General features: G+C 59.3%; 1 protein-coding gene across 1 annotated transcript in view; it reads left to right on the top strand.

Moving 5' to 3' along the window:
• The first annotated feature begins 2,746 nt into the window (after nucleotides 1-2,746).
• LOC119974248 (IgGFc-binding protein-like) overlaps nucleotides 2,747-19,321 on the top strand; it is a 92,657-nt gene continuing 76,082 nt past the window's right edge. The window contains exons 1-3 of the mRNA XM_038813016.1: nucleotides 2,747-3,995; nucleotides 4,812-5,140; nucleotides 17,357-17,927. Coding sequence (XP_038668944.1) covers nucleotides 2,789-3,995; nucleotides 4,812-5,140; nucleotides 17,357-17,927 — 2,107 coding nt within the window. The 5' untranslated portion in view covers nucleotides 2,747-2,788. The remainder of the gene's footprint in view (nucleotides 3,996-4,811; nucleotides 5,141-17,356; nucleotides 17,928-19,321) is intronic.

The raw sequence follows: 19,321 nt of genomic DNA, 5'->3' as shown, positions 1-19,321 counted from the left end.
GTCCCCCCCCTCCTCTCCTCTCAACGCCGGGTCCCCCCCCCTCCTCTCCTCTCAACGCCGGGTCCCCCCCCCCCCTCCTCTCCTCTCAACGCCGGGTCCCCCCCCCACCCTTCCTCCTCTCAACGCCGGGTCCCCCCCCCCCCTCCTCTCCTCTCAACGCCGGGTCCCCCCCTCTCCTCTCAACGCCGGGTCCCCCCCCCCCTCCTCTCCTCTCAACGCCGGGTCCCCCCCCTCTCCTCTCCTCTCCTCTCAACGCCGGGTCCCCCCCCCCCTTCCTCCTCTCAACGCCGGGTCCCCCCCCCCTTCCTCCTCTCAACGCCGGGTCCCCCCCCCTCTCCTCTCCTCTCCTCTCAACGCCGGGTCCCCCCCCCCCCCCTTCCTCCTCTCAACGCCGGGTCCCCCCCCCCTCTCCTCTCCTCTCAACGCCGGGTCCCCCCCCCCCCCCCTTCCTCCTCTCAACGCCGGGTCCCCTCTCTCTCTCTCAACGCGCCACTTCCGCAGCGGGTGAAACTGACGCGTATCGCGTCAGTCCGCTGCTGGCCCTTTCGGGAACGGAGATTAACGGCTTAAAACGGCCCCGATGCCGGAGTCATCCGCACCACTTTTGGCCGCCGGAAATGGGCGTCACGCAGGTCTTCGGAGAATTTCTCCCCTGGTCTCTTTGCGGTCTGCGGAGTGGATAGGATTGCTTCTCCCCAATTACATCATTTCACAACCACAAGCACCCACCTCCCAATGGAATCTAAGTCCAATGTCCTGCTTTTATATCTTCTTCCCCGCTCTCTTGCAGCCTCGTAATCCCACCTAAGGGGCTGGTTTAGCACAGTGGGCTAAACAGCTGGATTGTAATGCAGAGCAATGCCAGCAGCGTGGGTTCAATTCCTGTACCGGCCTCCCTGAACAGGCGCCGGAATGTGGCGACTCGGGGCTTTTCACAGTAACTTCACTGAAGCCGACTTGTGCCAATAAGCGATTATTATTAGTATTAACCTGCACATCTTTGGACACTAAGGGGCAATTTATGATGGCCAATCCACCTAACCTGCACATATTTGGACTGTGGGAGGAAACTAGAGCACCCGGTGGAAACCCACGCACACACAGGCATCACCCAAGGCCAGAATCGAACTAGGGTCCCTGGCACCATGGGGTAGCAGTGCTAACCACTGTGCCATCGCGCTGACTCATTTAATTTTATTAATTGATGGGATGTGTGTGTCACTGGACCAGCATTTATTGCCCATCCCTAATTGCCCTTGAACTGAGTGGCTTGCTCAGCCATTTCAGAGAGGGGCAATTAAAAGTCAACCACGTCACTGCAGGGCTCTGGAGTCACATGTCGGCCAGACTGGGTAAGGACGGCAGATTTCCTTACCTCAAGGACGCTAGTGAACCGGATGAGTTTTTACGACAATCGACAATGCTTACCTGGTCCTTATTACACTTTTACTTCCAGATTTTTATTGAATTTAAATTTCCCCATCTGCCGTGGTGGGTTTTGTACCCCGGGGTCCCCAGGTCTCTGGATTACTAGTCCAGCGACAATCCCACCACGCCATCACCTGCCCCATATGTCTGCAACTTCCTCCTTCTCCCCACACTCCGGGGAGCTACTGGCTGATTCAGGCCTATGGCCCTCCTTCTGTACAACCCCAGTGTCCCAGACATCCCCTATTTATATCTGAATTGAACGAATGATCAATTTTTAAAAATTACTGACGGTGGGGGAAGGGGGAGGTGACATCAAAAGAAGTTTAATTATTCCGGGGGGCGCGGGGGGGGGGGGGATGCGTGGGCTTGATGACGCACTGCATCCCCCATGGCACCCACTGGTTATGGCGGGCCTGAAGCGTGTCGGGACAGCGCATGCTCCCTCTCCCAGGACATCGGGTCACAAGCATAACTGCGATAGAGGGGTAAGCAAGACTCTTTATATGGACTCGAGAAATAAGCTATTGAATTTTCTTCACCTGTTCCACATTGGTTTATTAAATTGACATTTTCACTCCCTCCCTATCACCCTGTGCATCCTCCCCCATCTCTCTCCCTCTCCCTCCATCCATCTCACCGCCCTCTTTCTCCAACCCCTCTCCACCCACCCGCCACCTCCCATCTCTGACCCCCCCTTCACCCTAATCTGCCACTCCCTACAACCCCCTCTTCTACTCTTTGTCATGCCTCTCTCTCTCTCTCTCTCTCTCCATCCTCTTTGCTTCCTCTCTCCACCCCCTCACTTTATACACCACCTCAAACTCCCTCTCCCTCCCTTTCTCCCTGCGCCCACTCCCTCTTTTATCTCTGCCCATTCACACCCTCCCTCTCTCCTCACCTCTCGCTCTTTGTCTCTCCCTCTCCCTCTCTATCCTCTCTTTACCTTCCCACCTCTCTCCCGTGCTTCTTTCCCTCGTCCCCCTCTCCCCCCTCTCTCTCTCTCTCTGCCCCATTCTCTCTCTCTGCCTCCAAATCTTCCTTTCCCTCTCTCTTCAATTTATCTCCATTTCTCTCTCGCTCATTTCTTTGCTCCCTCCTGCCTCTCTCTCTCTCTTTCTGGCTCTCTCTCATCACTCTCCCTTGCTCTCTCTCCCTCGCCCCACTCTCTCCCTTGCTGTCTCTATATCTGTCTTTCTCTCCCATCACTCTCCCCTGCTCTCTCTCTTCCCTCCTCTCCCTCCCTTGCTCTCTCTTTCCCTTGGTCTCGCTTTCTCTCCCGTCACTCTCTGTCTCTCTCTCTCCCCCCACAGGAATGTGCTCTGGTGGACAGTTGGGGAAAAAGTTTGTCACCATATTTATGGAGAACTTTCAGCATGAGTACAAACAGAAAGCCAAATTCGAGTTACTCATCAACTCATACGAAGTGTCCACCAAGGTCACAGTCAAGCTGAAAAACGTGCCAGGGTTCGGGAAGGAGCTGCTGCTGGGTAAGGGCGTCACGGCCTTGGTCGAGGTGCCCCTGGAAAGCGAGCTGCGTGGCAGTGAACAGGGATATAAAACAGTGCTCATCACCTCGGACAAGGACATCTCTGTCTCCACCTTCAACACAAAATTGCTGACGGCGGACGCTGCTGTGATTTACCCGATATCCTCTCTGGGCACAGAGTATTACATCTTCACTCCCGACCTGGCATATTCTGGGTTAAGAAAGGAGTTTGCCATCACGAACACCGAACAGCAAAACAGTGTCTCCATCACGCTGACCGGGAAAGTCTTCTTCCAAGGGCACATGTACCAGAAAGGGTCAACAATGAAGGTGTCGCTGAAAGCGTATGAGAGTGCCCAGTTCCAGAGCACAGATAACCTGACTGGCTCCAGGGTGCTAGGGATCCACCCCCTGGCTGTGCTGTCCGGACACAAATGTAGCATGTCAAGTTACAAATGTAACCACGTGTATGAGCAGCTGCCATCAGTGGACCAGTGGGGCACTGACTACTTGGTGGCGCCCACGTCCGTGCAGAAAAGGCATGATTATGTCTATGTGTTGGCCTCTCAGCCCACCCAGCTCCATGTCAGCTGTGACCACATGCCTCGGCATCTGGAGGCTGGGAAGGCAGCAGAGTACCGAGTATATCCCAATAAGCCCATCACCATCTCTGCCACCAAAGGGATCCTCGTTCTCTACTACTTCCCCGGATTATGCATAGACAGGAGCAAAGGATATGACCCATTCCTCATGACCATCAGGCCCACCAATCAGTTTGCCAGCTCCTACATCACCCGAGGACTCCGAGATTTCAGCAACTTCATCAGCATCGTGGCGAAGAGCTCAGAAACCGGCCATGTCCTGCTGGACAATCACAAGCTCAAAGGCACGAAGAGCTGGCAGGCCATTGGGGATTCTGGCTACTCCTGGATTGATGTTTCGGTTGGCAAAGGAGACGAGAGGCATGAAGTCCGGGTGACATCGGGCAGCGGGATGGCGGTCTACAAATACGGTGTCGCCCAAATGAACGCCTACGGGTGTCAGGGGAATGAACAGACTGCCGGAGGCCCGACTCCAGGTAAGGATGTGACACTGAGGACTGTTTGATGGGGGCATTATCGAGGAAGCTTTACTCTGTATCTAACCCCGTGCTGTACCTGTCCTGGGAGTGTTTGATGGGGACAGTGTAGAGGGAGCTTTACTCTGTATCTAACCCCGTGCTGTACCTGTTCTGGGAGTGTTTGATGGGGACAGTGTAGAGGGAGCTTTACTCTGTATCTAACCTCGTGCTGTAACTATCCTGGGAGTGTTTGATGGGGACAGCGTAGAGAGAGCTTTACTCTGTATCTAACCCCGTGCTGTACCTGTCCTGGGAGTGTTTGATGGGGACAGTGTAGAGAGAGCTTTACTCTGTATCTAACCCCGTGCCGTACCTGTCCTGGGAGAGTGTGATGGGGACAGTGTGGAGGGAGCTTTACTCTGTATCTAACCCCGTGCTGTACCTGTCCTGGGAGTGTTTAATGGGGACAGTGTAGAGGGAGCTTTACTCTGTATCTAACCCTGTGCTGTACCTGTCCTGGGAGTGTTTGATGGGGACAGTGTAGAGAGAGCTTTACTCTGTATCTAACCCCGTGCCGTACCTGTCCTGGGAGTGTTTAATGGGGTCAGTGTAGAGGGATCTTTACTCTGTATCTAACCCTATGCTGTACCTGTCCAGGGAGTGTTTGATGGGGACAGTGTAGAGGGAGCTTTACTCTGTATCTAACCCCGTGCTGTACCTATCCTGGGAGTGTTTGATGGGGACAGTGTGGAGGGAGTGTTTGATGGCACAATGTGGAGGTTGGAATATTGGTTATGATGATTGGTAACTCCTGCGCTCTCCCCTCCACCACAGATCCTTGCAGTAGGACCAAATGTCGGATTAAGGAGCATTGCCACGTGGTGGATGGGATTGCTGTTTGCCAGCCGTTATCCAGTGCTGTGTGCTGGGCCTGGGGTGATCCACATTACCACACCTTCGATGCATTGAACTTCGACTTCCAAGGAACCTGTACTTACACCATCGCCAAGAAGTGTGGAGCTGACACCTCTCTGCGTGCCTTCAACATCAACGCCAAGAATGACAACAGAGGCAATACCCGTGTGGCCTACGTCATGTTGGTCAACATCGAAGTCTATGGCACCACAATTACAGTCTTCAAACATGAGTATGGACAAGTCCGGGTGAGCCTGCAGGGAGAGACTCAGCCAGAATTCACAACACATTCGGCCCATCCCTCCTGTGCTGTTGTTCGTGCCCCACATGACCCTCCTCCCCCTCCCTACACCTCCCATCATCACCATATCCTTCTATTTCTCTCCCCCTCATGTGTTTATCCAGCTTCCCCCTGAAATACATCAACACTATTCACCTCATCCACTCCCTGTGGGAGTGAGTCCCGCATTCTGCTCACTCCCTGTGGGAGCGAGTCCCACATTCTCCCCACTCCCTGTGGGAGCGAGTCCCACATTCTCCCCACTCCCTGTGGGAGCGAGTCCCACATTCTCCCCACTCCCTGTGGGAGCGAGTCCCACATTCTCCCCACTCCCTGTGGGAGCGAGTCCCACATTTTCCCCACTCCCTGTGGGAGCGAGTCCCACATTCTCCCCACTCCCTGTGGGAGCGAGTCCCACATTCTCCACACTCCCCGTGGGTGAGTCCCACATTCTCCCCACTCCCTGTGGCAGCGAGTCCCACATTCTCCCCACTCCCCGTGGGAGACAATCCCACATTCTCCCCACTCCCTGTGGGAGCGAGTCCCACATTCTCCCCACTCCCTGTTGGAGCGAGTCCCACATTCTCCCCACTCCCCATGGGAGACAGTCCCACATTCTCCCCACTCCCTGTGGGAGCGAGTCCCACATTCTCCCCACTCCCTGTGGGAGCGAGTCCCACATTCTCCCCACTCCCCGTGGGAGACAGTCCCACATTCTCCCCACTCCCCGTGGGTGAGTCCCACATTCACCTCACTCCCTGTGGGAGCGAGTCCCACATTCTCCCCACTTCTTGTGGGAGACAGTCCCACGTTCTCCACACTCCCTGTGGGAGCGACTCCCACATTCTCCCCACTCCCTGTGGGAGCGAGTCCCACATTCTCCCCACTTCTTGTAGGAGCGAGTCCCACATTCTCCCCACTCCCTGTGGGCGAGAGCCCCACATTCTCCCCACTCCCTGTGGGAGCGACTCCCACATTCTCCCCACTCCCTGTGGGAGCGAGTCCCACAATCTCCCCACTCCCTGTGGGAGCGAGTCCCACATTCTCCCCACTCCCTGTGGGAGCGAGTCCCACATTCTCCCCACTCCCTGTGGGAGCGAGTCCCACATTCTCCCCACTTCTTGTGGGAGCGAGCCCCACATTGTCCCCACTCCCTGTGGGAGCGACTCCCACATTCTCCCCACTCCCTGTGGGGAGCATATCGCACATTCTCCCCACTCCCTGCGAGAGTGAGTCCCACATTCTCCCCACTCCCTGTGGGAGCGAGTCCCACAATCTCCCCACTCCCTGTGGGAGCGAGTCCCACATTCTCCCCACTCCCTGTGGGAGCGAGTCCCACATTCTCCCCACTCCCTGTGGGAGCGAGTCCCACATTCTTCCCACTCCCTGTGGGAGCGAGTCCCACATTCACCCCACTTCTTGTGGGAGCGAGCCCCACATTCTCCCCACTCCCTGTGGGAGCGACTCCCACGTTCTCCCCACTCTCTGTGGGAGCGAGTCCCACATTCCCCCCACTCCCTGTTGGAGCGAGTCCCACATTCTCCCCACTCCCCGTGGGAGACAGTCCCACATTCTCCCCACTCCCTGTGGGAGCGAGTCCCACATTCTCCCCACTCCCTGTTGGAGCGAGTCCCACATTCTCCCCACTCCCCGTGGGAGACAGTTCCACATTCTCCCCACTCCCTGTGGGAGCGAGTCCCACATTCTCCCCACTCCCTGTGGGAGCGAGTCCCACATTCTCCCCACTCCCCGTGGGAGACAGTCCCACATTCTCCCCACTCCCCGTGGGTGAGTCCCACATTCACCCCACTCCCTGTGGGAGCGAGTCCCACATTCTCCCCACTTCTTGTGGGAGACAGTCCCACGTTCTCCACACTCCCTGTGGGAGCGACTCCCACATTCTCCCCACTCCCTGTGGGAGCGAGTCCCACATTCTCCCCACTTCTTGTGGGAGCGAGTCCCACATTCTCCCCACTCCCTGTGGGCGAGAGCCCCACATTCTCCCCACTCCCTGTGGGAGCGACTCCCACATTCTCCCCACTCCCTGTGGGAGCGAGTCCCACAATCTCCCCACTCCCTGTGGGAGCGAGTCCCACATTCTCCCCACTCCCTGTGGGAGCGAGTCCCACATTCTCCCCACTTCTTGTGGGAGCGAGCCCCACATTCTCCCCACTCCCTGTGGGAGCGACTCCCACATTCTCCCCACTCCCTGTGGGGAGCATATCGCACATTCTCCCCACTCCCTGCGAGAGTGAGTCCCACATTCTCCCCACTCCCTGTGGGAGCGAGTCCCACAATCTCCCCACTCCCTGTGGGAGCGAGTCCCACATTCTCCCCACTCCCTGTGGGAGCGAGTCCCACATTCTCCCCACTCCCTGTGGGAGCGAGTCCCACATTCTTCCCACTCCCTGTGGGAGCGAGTCCCACATTCACCCCACTTCTTGTGGGAGCGAGCCCCACATTCTCCCCACTCCCTGTGGGAGCGACTCGCACGTTCTCCCCACTCTCTGTGGGAGCGAGTCCCACATTCCCCCCACTCCCTGTGGGAGCGAGTCCAACATTCTCCCCACTCCCTGTGGGAGCGAGTCCCACATTCTCCCAACTCCCTGTGGGAGCGAGTCCCACATTCTCCCCACTCCCTGTGGGAACGAGTCCCACATTCTCCCCACTCCCTGTGGGGAGCATGTCGCACATTCTCCCCACTCCCTGCGAGAGTGAGTCCCACATTCTCCCCACTCCCTGTGGGAGCGAGTCCCACATTCTCCCCACTCCCTGTGGGAGCGAGTCCCACATTCTCCCCACTCCCCGTGGGAGACAGTCCCACATTCTCCCCACTCCCCGTGGGTGAGTCCCACATTCACCCCACTTCTTGTGGGAGACAGTCCCACGTTCTCCACACTCCCTGTGGGAGCGACTCCCACATTCTCCCCACTCCCTGTGGGAGCGAGTCCCACATTCTCCCCACTTCTTGTGGGAGCGAGTCCCACATTCTCCCCACTCCCTGTGGGCGAGAGCCCCACATTCTCCCCACTCCCTGTGGGAGCGACTGCCACATTCTCCCCACTCCCTGTGGGGAGCATGTCGCACATTCTCCCCACTCCCTGCGAGAGTGAGTCCCACATTCTCCCCACTCCCTGTGGGGGCGAGTCCCACATTCTCACCACTCCCTGTGGGAGCGAGTCCCACAATCTCCCCACTCCCTGTGGGAGCGAGTCCCACATTCCCCCCACTCCCTGTGGGAGCGAGTCCAACATTCTCCCCACTCCCTGTGGGAGCGAGTCCCACATTCTCCCAACTCCCTGTGGGAGCGAGTCCCACATTCTCCCCACTCCCTGTGGGAACGAGTCCCACATTCTCCCCACTCCCTGTGGGGAGCATGTCGCACATTCTCCCCACTCCCTGCGAGAGTGAGTCCCACATTCTCCCCACTCCCTGTGGGGGCGAGTCCCACATTCTCCCCACTCCCTGTGGGGGCGAGTCCCACATTCTCCCCACTCCCTGTGGGAGCGAGTCCCACATTCTCCCCACTCCCTGTGGTAGCGAGTCCCACATTCTCCCCACTCCCCCGTGGGAGACAGTCCCACATTCTCCCCACTCCCCGTGGGTGAGTCCCACATTCACCCCACTTCTTGGGCGGGATTCTCCGACCCCACGCAGGGTCGGAGAATTGGCGGGAAGCGGCGTGATTTCCGCTCCCGCAGGTCTCCTAATTCTCCCGCCGGTAAAAAACCGGCGTTGTGCAAATCCCGCCGGCAGCCTGTGAAAACAGCTGGCGCCGGCGGGATTTCATTTTTTTAAAACTCACCTTTAAATCTCCGGCCCGGATGGGCCGAAGTCCCGCCGCTGGGAGGCCTTCTCCCGCCGCCGAGGTGTACACCACCTCAGAAACGGCGGACTCAGCGGCGCGAGCGGGCCCCCGGGGTCCTGGGGGGGGCGGGGGGCGATCGGACCCGGGGGGGTGCCCCCACGGAGGCCTGGCCCGCGATCGGGGCCCCCCGCTCACTCCGCGGGGCAGTGCCGTGGGGGCACTCTTTCTCCTTCCGCGCCGCCACGGCCTCCGCCATGGCGGACGTGGAGGAGAACCCCGCATCGCGCATGCGCCGGCAGTGAGGTCAGCGGCCAGCTGCCGCTGACGTCACTGCCGGCGCATGCGCCAACCGCCGAAAGCCTTTCGGCCAGCCCCGCTACCGACTGCGCCGGGTGTTTGCGCCAGTCTACCGGTGCAAACTGCTCCCGGCGCGGGGCTGGCCCCCAAAGGTGGGGAGAATTCCCACCTTTGGAGGAGGCGCGACCCCTGAGTGGTTGGCGCCACTCCCCTACGCCGGCACCCTCCGTCACGCCGGGTAGGGGAGAATCCCGCCCCTTGTGGGAGACAGTCCCACGTTCTCCACACTCCCTGTGGGAGCGACTCCCACATTCTCCCCACTCCCTGTGGGAGCGAGTCCCACATTCTCCCAACTTCTTGTGGGAGCGAGTCCCACATTCTCCCCACTCCCTGTGGGAGCGACTCCCACATTCTCCCCACTCCCTGTGGGGAGCATGTCGCACATTCTCCCCACTCCCTGCGAGAGTGAGTCCCCACATTCTCCCCACTCCCTGTGGGGGCGAGTCCCACATTCTCCCCACTCCCTGTGGGAGCGAGTCCCACATTCTCCCCACTCCCTGCGGGAGCGAGTCCCACATTCTCCCCACTTCTTGTGGGAGCGAGCCCCACATTCTCCCCACTCCCTGTGGGAGCGACTCCCACATTCTCCCCACTCCCTGTGGGGAGCATATCGCACATTCTCCCCACTCCCTGCGAGAGTGAGTCCCACATTCTCCCCACTCCCTGTGGGAGCGAGTCCCACATCTCCCCACTCCCTGTGGGAGCGAGTCCCACATTCTCCCCACTCCCTGTGGGAGCGAGTCCCACATTCTCCCCACTCCCTGTGGGAGCGAGTCCCACATTCTTCCCACTCCCTGTGGGAGCGAGTCCCACATTCACCCCACTTCTTGTGGGAGCGAGCCCCACATTCTCCCCACTCCCTGTGGGAGCGACTCCCACGTTCTCCCCACTCTCTGTGGGAGCGAGTCCCACATTCCCCCCACTCCCTGTGGGAGCGAGTCCAACATTCTCCCCATTCCCTGTGGGAGCCAGTCCCACATTCTCCCAACTCCCTGTGGGAGCGAGTCCCACATTCTCCCCACTCCCTGTGGGAACGAGTCCCACATTCTCCCCACTCCCTGTGGGGAGCATGTCGCACATTCTCCCCACTCCCTGCGAGAGTGAGTCCCACATTCTCCCCACTCCCTGTGGGGGCGAGTCCCACATTCTCCATCACTCCCTGTGGGGGCGAGTCCCACATTCTCCCCACTCCCTGTGGGAGCGAGTCCCACAATCTCCCCACTCCCTGTGGGAGCGAGTCCCACATTCTCCCCACTCCCTGTGGGAGCGAGTCCCACATTCTCCCCACTCCCTGTGGGAGCGAGTCCCACATTCTCCCCACTCCCCGTGGGAGACAGTCCCACATTCTCCCCACTCCCTGTGGGAGCGAGTCCCACATTCTCCCAACTCCCTGTGGGAGCGAGTCCCACATTCTCCCCACTCCCCGTGGGAGACAGTCCCACATTCTCCCCACTCCCCATGGGAGACAGACCCATATTCTCCCCACTCCCCGTGGGTGAGTCCCACATTCTCCCCACTCCCTGTGGGAGCGAGTCCCACATTCTCCCCACTTCTTGTGGGAGACAGTCCCACATTCTCCACACTCCCTGTGGGAGCGACTCCCACATTCTCCCCACTCCCTGTGGGAGCAACTCCCACATTCTCCCCACTCCCTGTGGGAGCGAGTCCCACATTCTCCCCACTCCCTGTGGGAGCGAGTCCCACATTCTCCCCACTCCCTGTGGGGAGCATGTCGCCCATTTTCCCCACTCCCTGCGAGAGTGAGTCCCACATTCTCCCCACTCCCTGTGGGGGCGAGACCCACATTCTCCCCACTCCCTGTGGGAGCGAGTCCCACAATCTCCCCACTCCCCGTGGGAGCGAGTCCCACATTCTCCCCACTCCCTGTGGGAGCGAGTCCCACATTCACCCCACTCCCTGTGGGAGCGAGTCCCACATTCTCCCCACTCCCTGTGGGAGCGAGTCCCACATTCTTCCCACTCCCTGTGGGAGCGAGTCCCACATTCACCCCACTTCTTGTGGGAGCGAGCCCCACATTCTCCCCACTCCCTGTGGGAGCGACTCCCACGTTCTCCCCACTCTCTGTGGGAGCGAGTCCCACATTCCCCCCACTCCCTGTGGGAGCGAGTCCAACATTCTCCCCACTCCCTGTGGGAGCGAGTCCCACATTCTCCCAACTCCCTGTGGGAGCGAGTCCCACATTCTCCCCACTCCCTGTGGGAACGAGTCCCACATTCTCCCCACTCCCTGTGGGGAGCATGTCGCACATTCTCCCCACTCCCTGTGGGGGCGAGTCCCACATTCTCCCCACTCCCTGTGGGGGCGAGTCCCACATTCTCCCCACTCCCTGTGGGAGCGAGTCCCACAATCTCCCCACTCCCTGTGGGAGCGAGTCCCACATTCTCCCCACTCCCTGTGGGAGCGAGTCCCACATTCTCCCCACTCCCTGTGGGAGCGAGTCCCACATTCTCCCCACTCCCCGTGGGAGACAGTCCCACATTCTGCCCACTCCCTGTGGGAGCGAGTCCCACATTCTCCCAACTCCCTGTGGGAGCGAGTCCCACATTCTCCCCACTCCCCGTGGGAGACAGTCCCACATTCTCCCCACTCCCCATGGGAGACAGACCCATATTCTCCCCACTCCCCGTGGGTGAGTCCCACATTCTCCCCACTCCCTGTGGGAGCGAGTCCCACATTCTCCCCACTTCTTGTGGGAGACAGTCCCACATTCTCCACACTCCCTGTGGGAGCGACTCCCACATTCTCCCCACTCCCTGTGGGAGCGAGTCCCACATTCTCCCCACTCCCTGTGGGAGCGAGTCCCACATTCTCCCCACTCCCTGTGGGAGCGAGTCCCACATTCTCCCCACTCCCTGTGGGGAGCATGTCGCCCATTTTCCCCACTCCCTGCGAGAGTGAGTCCCACATTCTCCCCACTCCCTGTGGGGGCGAGTCCCACATTCTCCCCACTCCCTGTGGGAGCGAGTCCCACAATCTCCCCACTCCCTGTGGGAGCGAGTCCCACATTCTCCCCACTCCCTGTGGGAGCGAGTCCCACATTCTCCCCACTCCCTGTGGGAGCGAGTCCCACATTCTCCCCACTTCCTGTGGGAGTGAGTCCCACATTCTCCCCACTCCCTGTGGGAGCGAGTCCCACATTCTCCCCACTCCCCGTGGAAGACAGTCCCACATTCTCCCCACTCCCTGTGGGAGCGAGTCCCACATTCTCCCCACTTCTTGTGGGAGCGAGGCCCACATTCGCCACACTCCCTGTGGGAGAGAGCCCCACATTCTCCCCACTCCCCGTGGGAGACAGTCCCACATTCTCCCCACTCCCATGGGAGACAGTCCCACATTCTCCCCACTCCCCGTGGGTGAGTCCCACATTCTCCCCACTCCCTGTGGGAGCGAGTCCCACATTCTCCCCACTTCTTGTGGGAGCGAGGCCCACATTCTCCCCACTCCCTGTGGGAGAGAGCCCCACATTCTCCCCACTCCCTGTGGGAGCGACTCCCACATTCTCCCCACTACCTGTGGGAGCGTATTCCCACATTCTCCCCCACTCCCTGTGGAGAGCATGTCGCACATTCTCCCCACTCCCTGCGAGCGTGAGTCCCAACATCTCCCCACTCCCTGTGGGGAGAGACCACATTCTCCCCCACTCCCTGTGGGAGCGAGTCCACAATCGCCCCACTCCCTGTGGGAGAGAGCCCCACATTCTCCCCACTCCCTGTGGGAGCGACTCCCACATTCTCCCAACTCCCTGTGGGAGACAGTCCCACATTCTCCCCACTCCCTGCGAGAGTGAGTCCCACATTCTCCCCACTCCCTGTGGGGGCGAGTCCCACATTCTCCCCACTCCCTGTGGGAGCGAGTCCCACAATCTCCCCACTCCCTGTGGGAGCGAGTCCCACATTCTCCCCACTCCCTGTGGGAGCGAGTCCCACATTCTCCCCACTCCCTGTGGGAGCGAGTCCCACATTCTCCCCACTTCTTGTGGGAGACAGTCCCACTTTCTCCACACTCCCTGTGGGAGCGAGTCCCACATTCTCCCCACTCCCTGTGGGAGCGAGTCCCACATTCTCCCCACTCCCTGTGTGAGACGAGTCCCACATTCTCCCCACTTCTTGTGGGAGCGAGCTCCACATTCTCCCCACTCCCTGTGGGAGCAACTCCCACATTCTCCCCACTCCCTGTGGGGAGCGAGTCCCACATTCCCCCCACTCCCTGTGGGAGCGAGTCCCACATTCTCCCCACTCCGTGTGGGGAGCATGTCACACATTCTCCCCACTCCCTGCGAGAGTGAGTCCCACATTCTCCCCACTTCTTGTGGGAGCGAGTCCCACATTCTCCCCACTCCCTGTGGGAGCGAGTCCCACATTTTCCCCACTCCCTGTGGGAGCGTGTCCCACATTCTCCCCACTCCCCGTGGGAGACAGTCCCACATTCTCCCCACTCCCTGTGGGAGCGAGTCCCACATTCTCCCCACTTCTTGTGGGAGCGAGGCCCACATTCGCCCCACTCCCTGTGGGAGAGAGCCCCACTTTCTCCCCACTCCCCGTGGGAGACAGTCCCACATTCTCCCCACTCCCCATGGGAGACAGTCCCACATTCTCCCCACTCCCCGTGGGTGAGTCCCACATTCTCCCCACTCCCTGTGGGAGCGAGTCCCACATTCTCCCCACTTCTTGTGGGAGACAGTCCCACATTCTCCACACTCCCTGTGGGAGCGACTCCCACATTCTCCCCACTCCCTGTGGGAGCGAGTCCCACATTCTCCCCACTTCTTGTGGGAGCGAGGCCCACATTCTCCCCACACCCTGTGGGAGAGAGCCCCACATTCTCCCCACTCCCTGTGGGAGCGACTCCCACATTCTCCCCACTCCCTGTGGGAGCGAGTCCCACATTCTCCCCACTCCCTGTGGGAGCGAGTCCCACATTCTCCCCACTCCCTGTGGGGAGCATATCGCACATTCTCCCCACTCCCTGCGAGAGTGAGTCCCACATTCTCCCCACTCCCTGTGGGAGCGAGTCCCACATTCTCCCCACTCCCTGTGGGAGCGAGTCCCACATTCTCCCCACTCCCTGTGGGAGCGTGTCCCACATTCTCCCCACTCCCCGTGGGAGACAGTCCCACATTCTCCCCACTCCCCTTGGGAGCGAGTCCCACATTCTCCCCACTTCTTGTGGGAGCGAGGCCCACATTCGCCCCACTCCCTGTGGGAGAGAGCCCCACATTCTCCCCACTCCCCGTGGGAGACAGTCCCACATCTCCCCACTCCCTGTGGGAGCGAGTCCCACATTCTCCCCACTTCTTGTGGGAGACAGTCCCACATTCTCCACACTCCCTGTGGGAGCGACTCCCACATTCTCCCCACTCCCTGTGGGAGCGAGTCCCACATTCTCCCCACTTCTTGTGGGAGCGAGGCCCACATTCTCCCCACACCCTGTGGGAGAGAGCCCCACATTCTCCCCACTCCCTGTGGGAGCGACTCCCACATTCTCCCCACTCCCTGTGGGAGCGAGTCCCACATTCTCCCCACTCCCTGTGGAGAGCATGTCGCACATTCTCCCCACTCCCTGCGAGAGTGAGTCCCACATTCTCCCCACTCCCTGTGGGAGCGAGTCCCACATTCTCCCCACACCCTGTGGGAGCGAGTCCCACATTCTCCCCACTCCCTGTGGGAGCGAGTCCCACATTCTCCCCACTCCCTGTGGGAGCGATCCCACATTCCCCCCACTCCCTGTGGGAGCGACTCCCACATTCTCCCCACTCCCTGTGGGAGCGACTCCCACATTCTCCCCACTCCTCTTCCCCCCCCCCCCCCCCCCCACTACACAGGCCGCCCCCGACCCTCCCACGCCGAGGTCCCGCCGGCTGAGAGCAGGTGTGGGCGGGACCTCGGCGTTTTCACGACGGCCGCTCGGCCCATCCATCCCGGGCTGAGAATCGGCAGGCCGGCCGTATAGAGCGGCCGGCGACCGTGCCGCGCCAACCACGCCAGCGCCAATGGCGCCGATTTTCAGCGGAGAATCGCGTGCCGACGTCGGGGCGCGTGCCGCGATTCATGCCGGTTGCCGGGTTTCTCCAGCCTGGCCCCGGGCTGAGAGAATCCCACCCGGGATTCTCCAATAATGGGGCTATTACCCCCACGCCAGCATCAAAACACTGGCCAATTACTCTGGACCCGTACGCCCCTGGATCGGTGGCACCCGGTCAATAGGTCGGCTGCCTGTGCGGAGTCATTCCGTGGCCGCCCTGGGGGGGTATCCTTCACAAGTCAGGGGGGGCCTGACTTGTGAAGGATCCCCCCCCCCCCCCCCAGGGCGGCCACGGAATGACTCCGCAGTCAAAACGTGGTTAGAACCATACCGTCGGGAACTTGGCCAGTTTACGTTGGAGAACCGCCGTGGGGGCCTCTGTCAATCCGCATGTGCAATTGGCGGTGATTCTCCAGGGACTGGCGGTGATTCTCCAGGGACTGGCAGTGATTCTCCAGGGACTGACGGTGATTCTCCAGGGACTGACGGTGATTCTCCAGGGACTGGCGGTGATTCTCCAGGGACTGACGGTGATTCTCCAGGGACTGGCAGTGATTCTCCAGGGACTGACGGTGATTCTCCAGGGACTGACGGTGATTCTCCAGGGACTGACGGTGATTCTCCAGGGACTGACGGTGATTCTCCAGGGACTGACGGTGATTCTCCAGGGACTGACGGTGATTCTCCAGGGACTGGCGGTGATTCTCCAGGGACTGGCGGTGATTCTCCAGGGACTGGCGGTGATTCTCCAGGGACTGGCGGTGATTCTCCAGGGACTGGCGGTGATTCTCCAGGGACTGGAGAATTGCTTGAGTGGCGCCGGACTGGATTTCGGGTTTGACGCCCATTCTCCGCCCCCGTGCCGCCCGTGATTTCGACGTGGAGGCTCGGGGAATCCAGTCCCTGATCTCACCCACCTGACACATGTGGAAACATCTCTGCATCGACCCGGTCAAAACCTTTTTCCAGGTTTTAAAGACTTGATCGAATCACCCCCTCAGCCTTCTCTATTCCAGAGAGAAGACCCCAGGCCTTGTCACTCTTTCCTAATAGAATGATGCTTGAACTGAATTTTCTGTCACGGGGAAAGATTGGGCCAAAAGGCAGTTTTGATTTGCGTTAAAATTTGTTGATGACTTGTGGTACAGAAAAATATGAGAGCAAGCGGAGGCCATTCGGCCCCTTGAGTCTGCTTCACAATTATCTACCTCAACGCCAATTTGCCGTACTATCCCCAAACCCTTGATATCACTAGTCTCCCGATATCTAGCGATCTCTGTCTTGAAGATAGAGCCATAGAGTTTTACAGAGCATAGAAAGAGGCCCTTCAGCCCATCCTGTCCGTGTCAGCCACCTAGCTCCTAATCCCATTTTCCCACACTTAGTCCGTGGATTTCTATGCAATAGTTTTTCAAGTAATCTCATTAAGTTTATCTAAATGCTTGTGAATGTTCCCACTCCAAACCACCCTTTCAGGCAGTGATTTCCTGAGTCCCATCACCCTCTGGGTGAAAAAGGTTTTCCTTAAATCCCCTCTGAATCTCTTGCCCCTCACCTTAAATCTATGCCCCTTTGTGATTGACCCCTCCACTAAGGGGAAAAGTTCCTTCCTATCCACCATATCTATGTCCCTCATAATTTTGTACACGTCGATCAGGTCTCCCCTCAGCACTCTCTGCTGCAAGGAAAACAACCCCAATCTCACCGGCCTCTTTTCATAGCTGAAACGCTCCAGCCCAGGTAACATCCCGGTGAATCTCCTCTGTACCCTCTCCAGTGCAATCACTTCCTTTCTACAGTGTGGTGACTAGAATTGTGCACGGTACTCCAAATGGGGCCTAACCAGTGTCCTATACAGCTCCATCCATAACCTCCCTGCTCTTATATTCTATAATACTCACCAGCGACAGAGTGAAGTCGGGTTCAGATCCAGCTCTTTGGTCAGGGAATAATGATTTTTTCCTCTTCTCAATGAAGGTGAATGGCATCAGGACCAATCTTCCCCTGACACTGCAAGAGGGGAACATCGAGGTGTACCAGAGTGGGGCCTACGTCATTCTGGAGACTGACTTCCAGCTGAAAGTGACCTACGACTGGAACCATCACCTGGTGGTGAAGATCAGCAGCAGTTACTTCGGCAGCGTGTGCGGCCTCTGTGGGAACTATGACGGGCACCCACAGAACGACTTCCAGACGCCACAGGGCAACACGGTGTCCAAGGCTCTGGACTTCGGCAAGAGCTGGAAGGTGAATGACGGGGACATCTTCTGCTGGGACAACTGCAATGGAGTCTGCCCAACCTGCGACCCCGACAGCCGCCAGCGCTATGGAAGCCCCTCGGTCTGCGGCCTGATCAAGATGGCCAACGGTCCCTTCCGGGACTGCCATGCCAAGATTGATCCCCAGCACTATGTGGACAGCTGCATCTATGATGTCTGCCTCTCCAAGGGTCTCCAGAGCCTCCTGTGCCAGGCAATGAAGGCCTATGCGGAGGTGTGCCAGAGGGAAGGAGTCAAGATTTATGACTGGAGGACGCCGTCAAGATGCCGTGAGTATTTAACTGAAAGTAAAAGGTCCAACTTTCTGATGTCAACATCAGCACAGGTCACCAGATTTAGAATCTGCTTCTATCAATTACAGGGAGTCGTTGACTGATGCAACACAGGAGGCCACTGATTCCATCGGCCTGTGTTGGCTCTTTCAAAGAGCTGTCCAATTATTATCCACTTTCTCTCCCCATCTTCCCTCCGCCCTTCCACTAACTCTTAAATCTGGGGCAATGGACACCAACTGAGAACCAGAGAGAGACACAGGGGGAGACACAGGGACTGGGGGAGAGGGAGCGATGGACTGTCGTAAAAGAAAACAAAGAGAGAGAGAGACAGGAAGAGAGATTGGAGACGGGGAGAGGAGAGAGATGGGGGGATGAGGAGGGGGCAGGACGGGGAGAGGCGGGAGACGGAGGTGTGGGGTGGAAATTGTTGGTAGTCAGTTGTAGACATTAAAGGGAAGAAGACATTTTCAGAGCAGCAACGGAAATAGGGAGGAGGCCATACAGACCATTGTGGCTGTGCTGGCAACCTTCAAGACGTTGGGCGGGATCCTCTGAGGGGATCCTCCGGGGGGGGGGGGGGGGGGGGGGGGGTGGCGTGAATCCCGCCCCGACGCTGGCTGCCGAATTCTCCTGCGTTGGTGTTTTGGCGGGGGCGGGAATCGCGGCGTGCCGGTCGGCGGCCGCTGGTAGCGGCCTCCCCTGCGATTCTCCGGCCCGCAAAGTGCCGAGCGGCCGCCCGTTTTCAGCCAGTCCCACCGACGTAAATCAAACCAAGTCCGTACCAGCGGAACCTGGCTCTACAGGCGGCCTGCAGAGTCCACGGGCGGGGACGTGGGCGCGGCCCCCACGGTGGCCTGGCCCGCGATCGGGGCCCACCAATCCGCGGGCGGGCCTGTGCCGTGGGGGCACTCCTTCCCTCCACGCCGGCTGCTGTCAACCTCCACCATGGGCGGTGTGGAGAAGAACCCCACCCCCCCCCGCGCATGCGCTGGGATGACGCCAGCACACGCTGCTCCCGCGCGTGCGCCAACTCGCGCCGGCTGGCAGAGGCCCTTTGGCGCCAGTTGGCGCGGTGCCAACCCTGCTAGCGCCAGCCTAGCCCCTGCAGTTGCGGAGGATTCCGCACCTTGTGGGCAGCCCGACGCCGGAATGGTTCACGCCATTCCTCGGCGCCGTTACGGCCCGCCCCGCCGGGTAGGGGAGAATCCTGCCTCGGATCTCCATTTCCTCTCTCCATAGCCTAGCAGATTCTTCCTGTTCAAATTCTGATCCAATTCCCTTTTGAAATTTTTAAGTCGCTGTTTGAATCTGCCCCCAACTCCACACTCTCAGGCAGCGTATTCCCGATCCTGAACGCTCGCTGTGTGAAAAAGATTCCCCTCGTGTCC

The sequence above is a fragment of the Scyliorhinus canicula genome, chromosome 12 (assembly GCF_902713615.1).
Source record: "Scyliorhinus canicula chromosome 12, sScyCan1.1, whole genome shotgun sequence".
NCBI classification, from domain to species: domain Eukaryota; kingdom Metazoa; phylum Chordata; class Chondrichthyes; order Carcharhiniformes; family Scyliorhinidae; genus Scyliorhinus; species Scyliorhinus canicula.
This window is presented reverse-complemented; position numbering and strand designations above follow the sequence as displayed.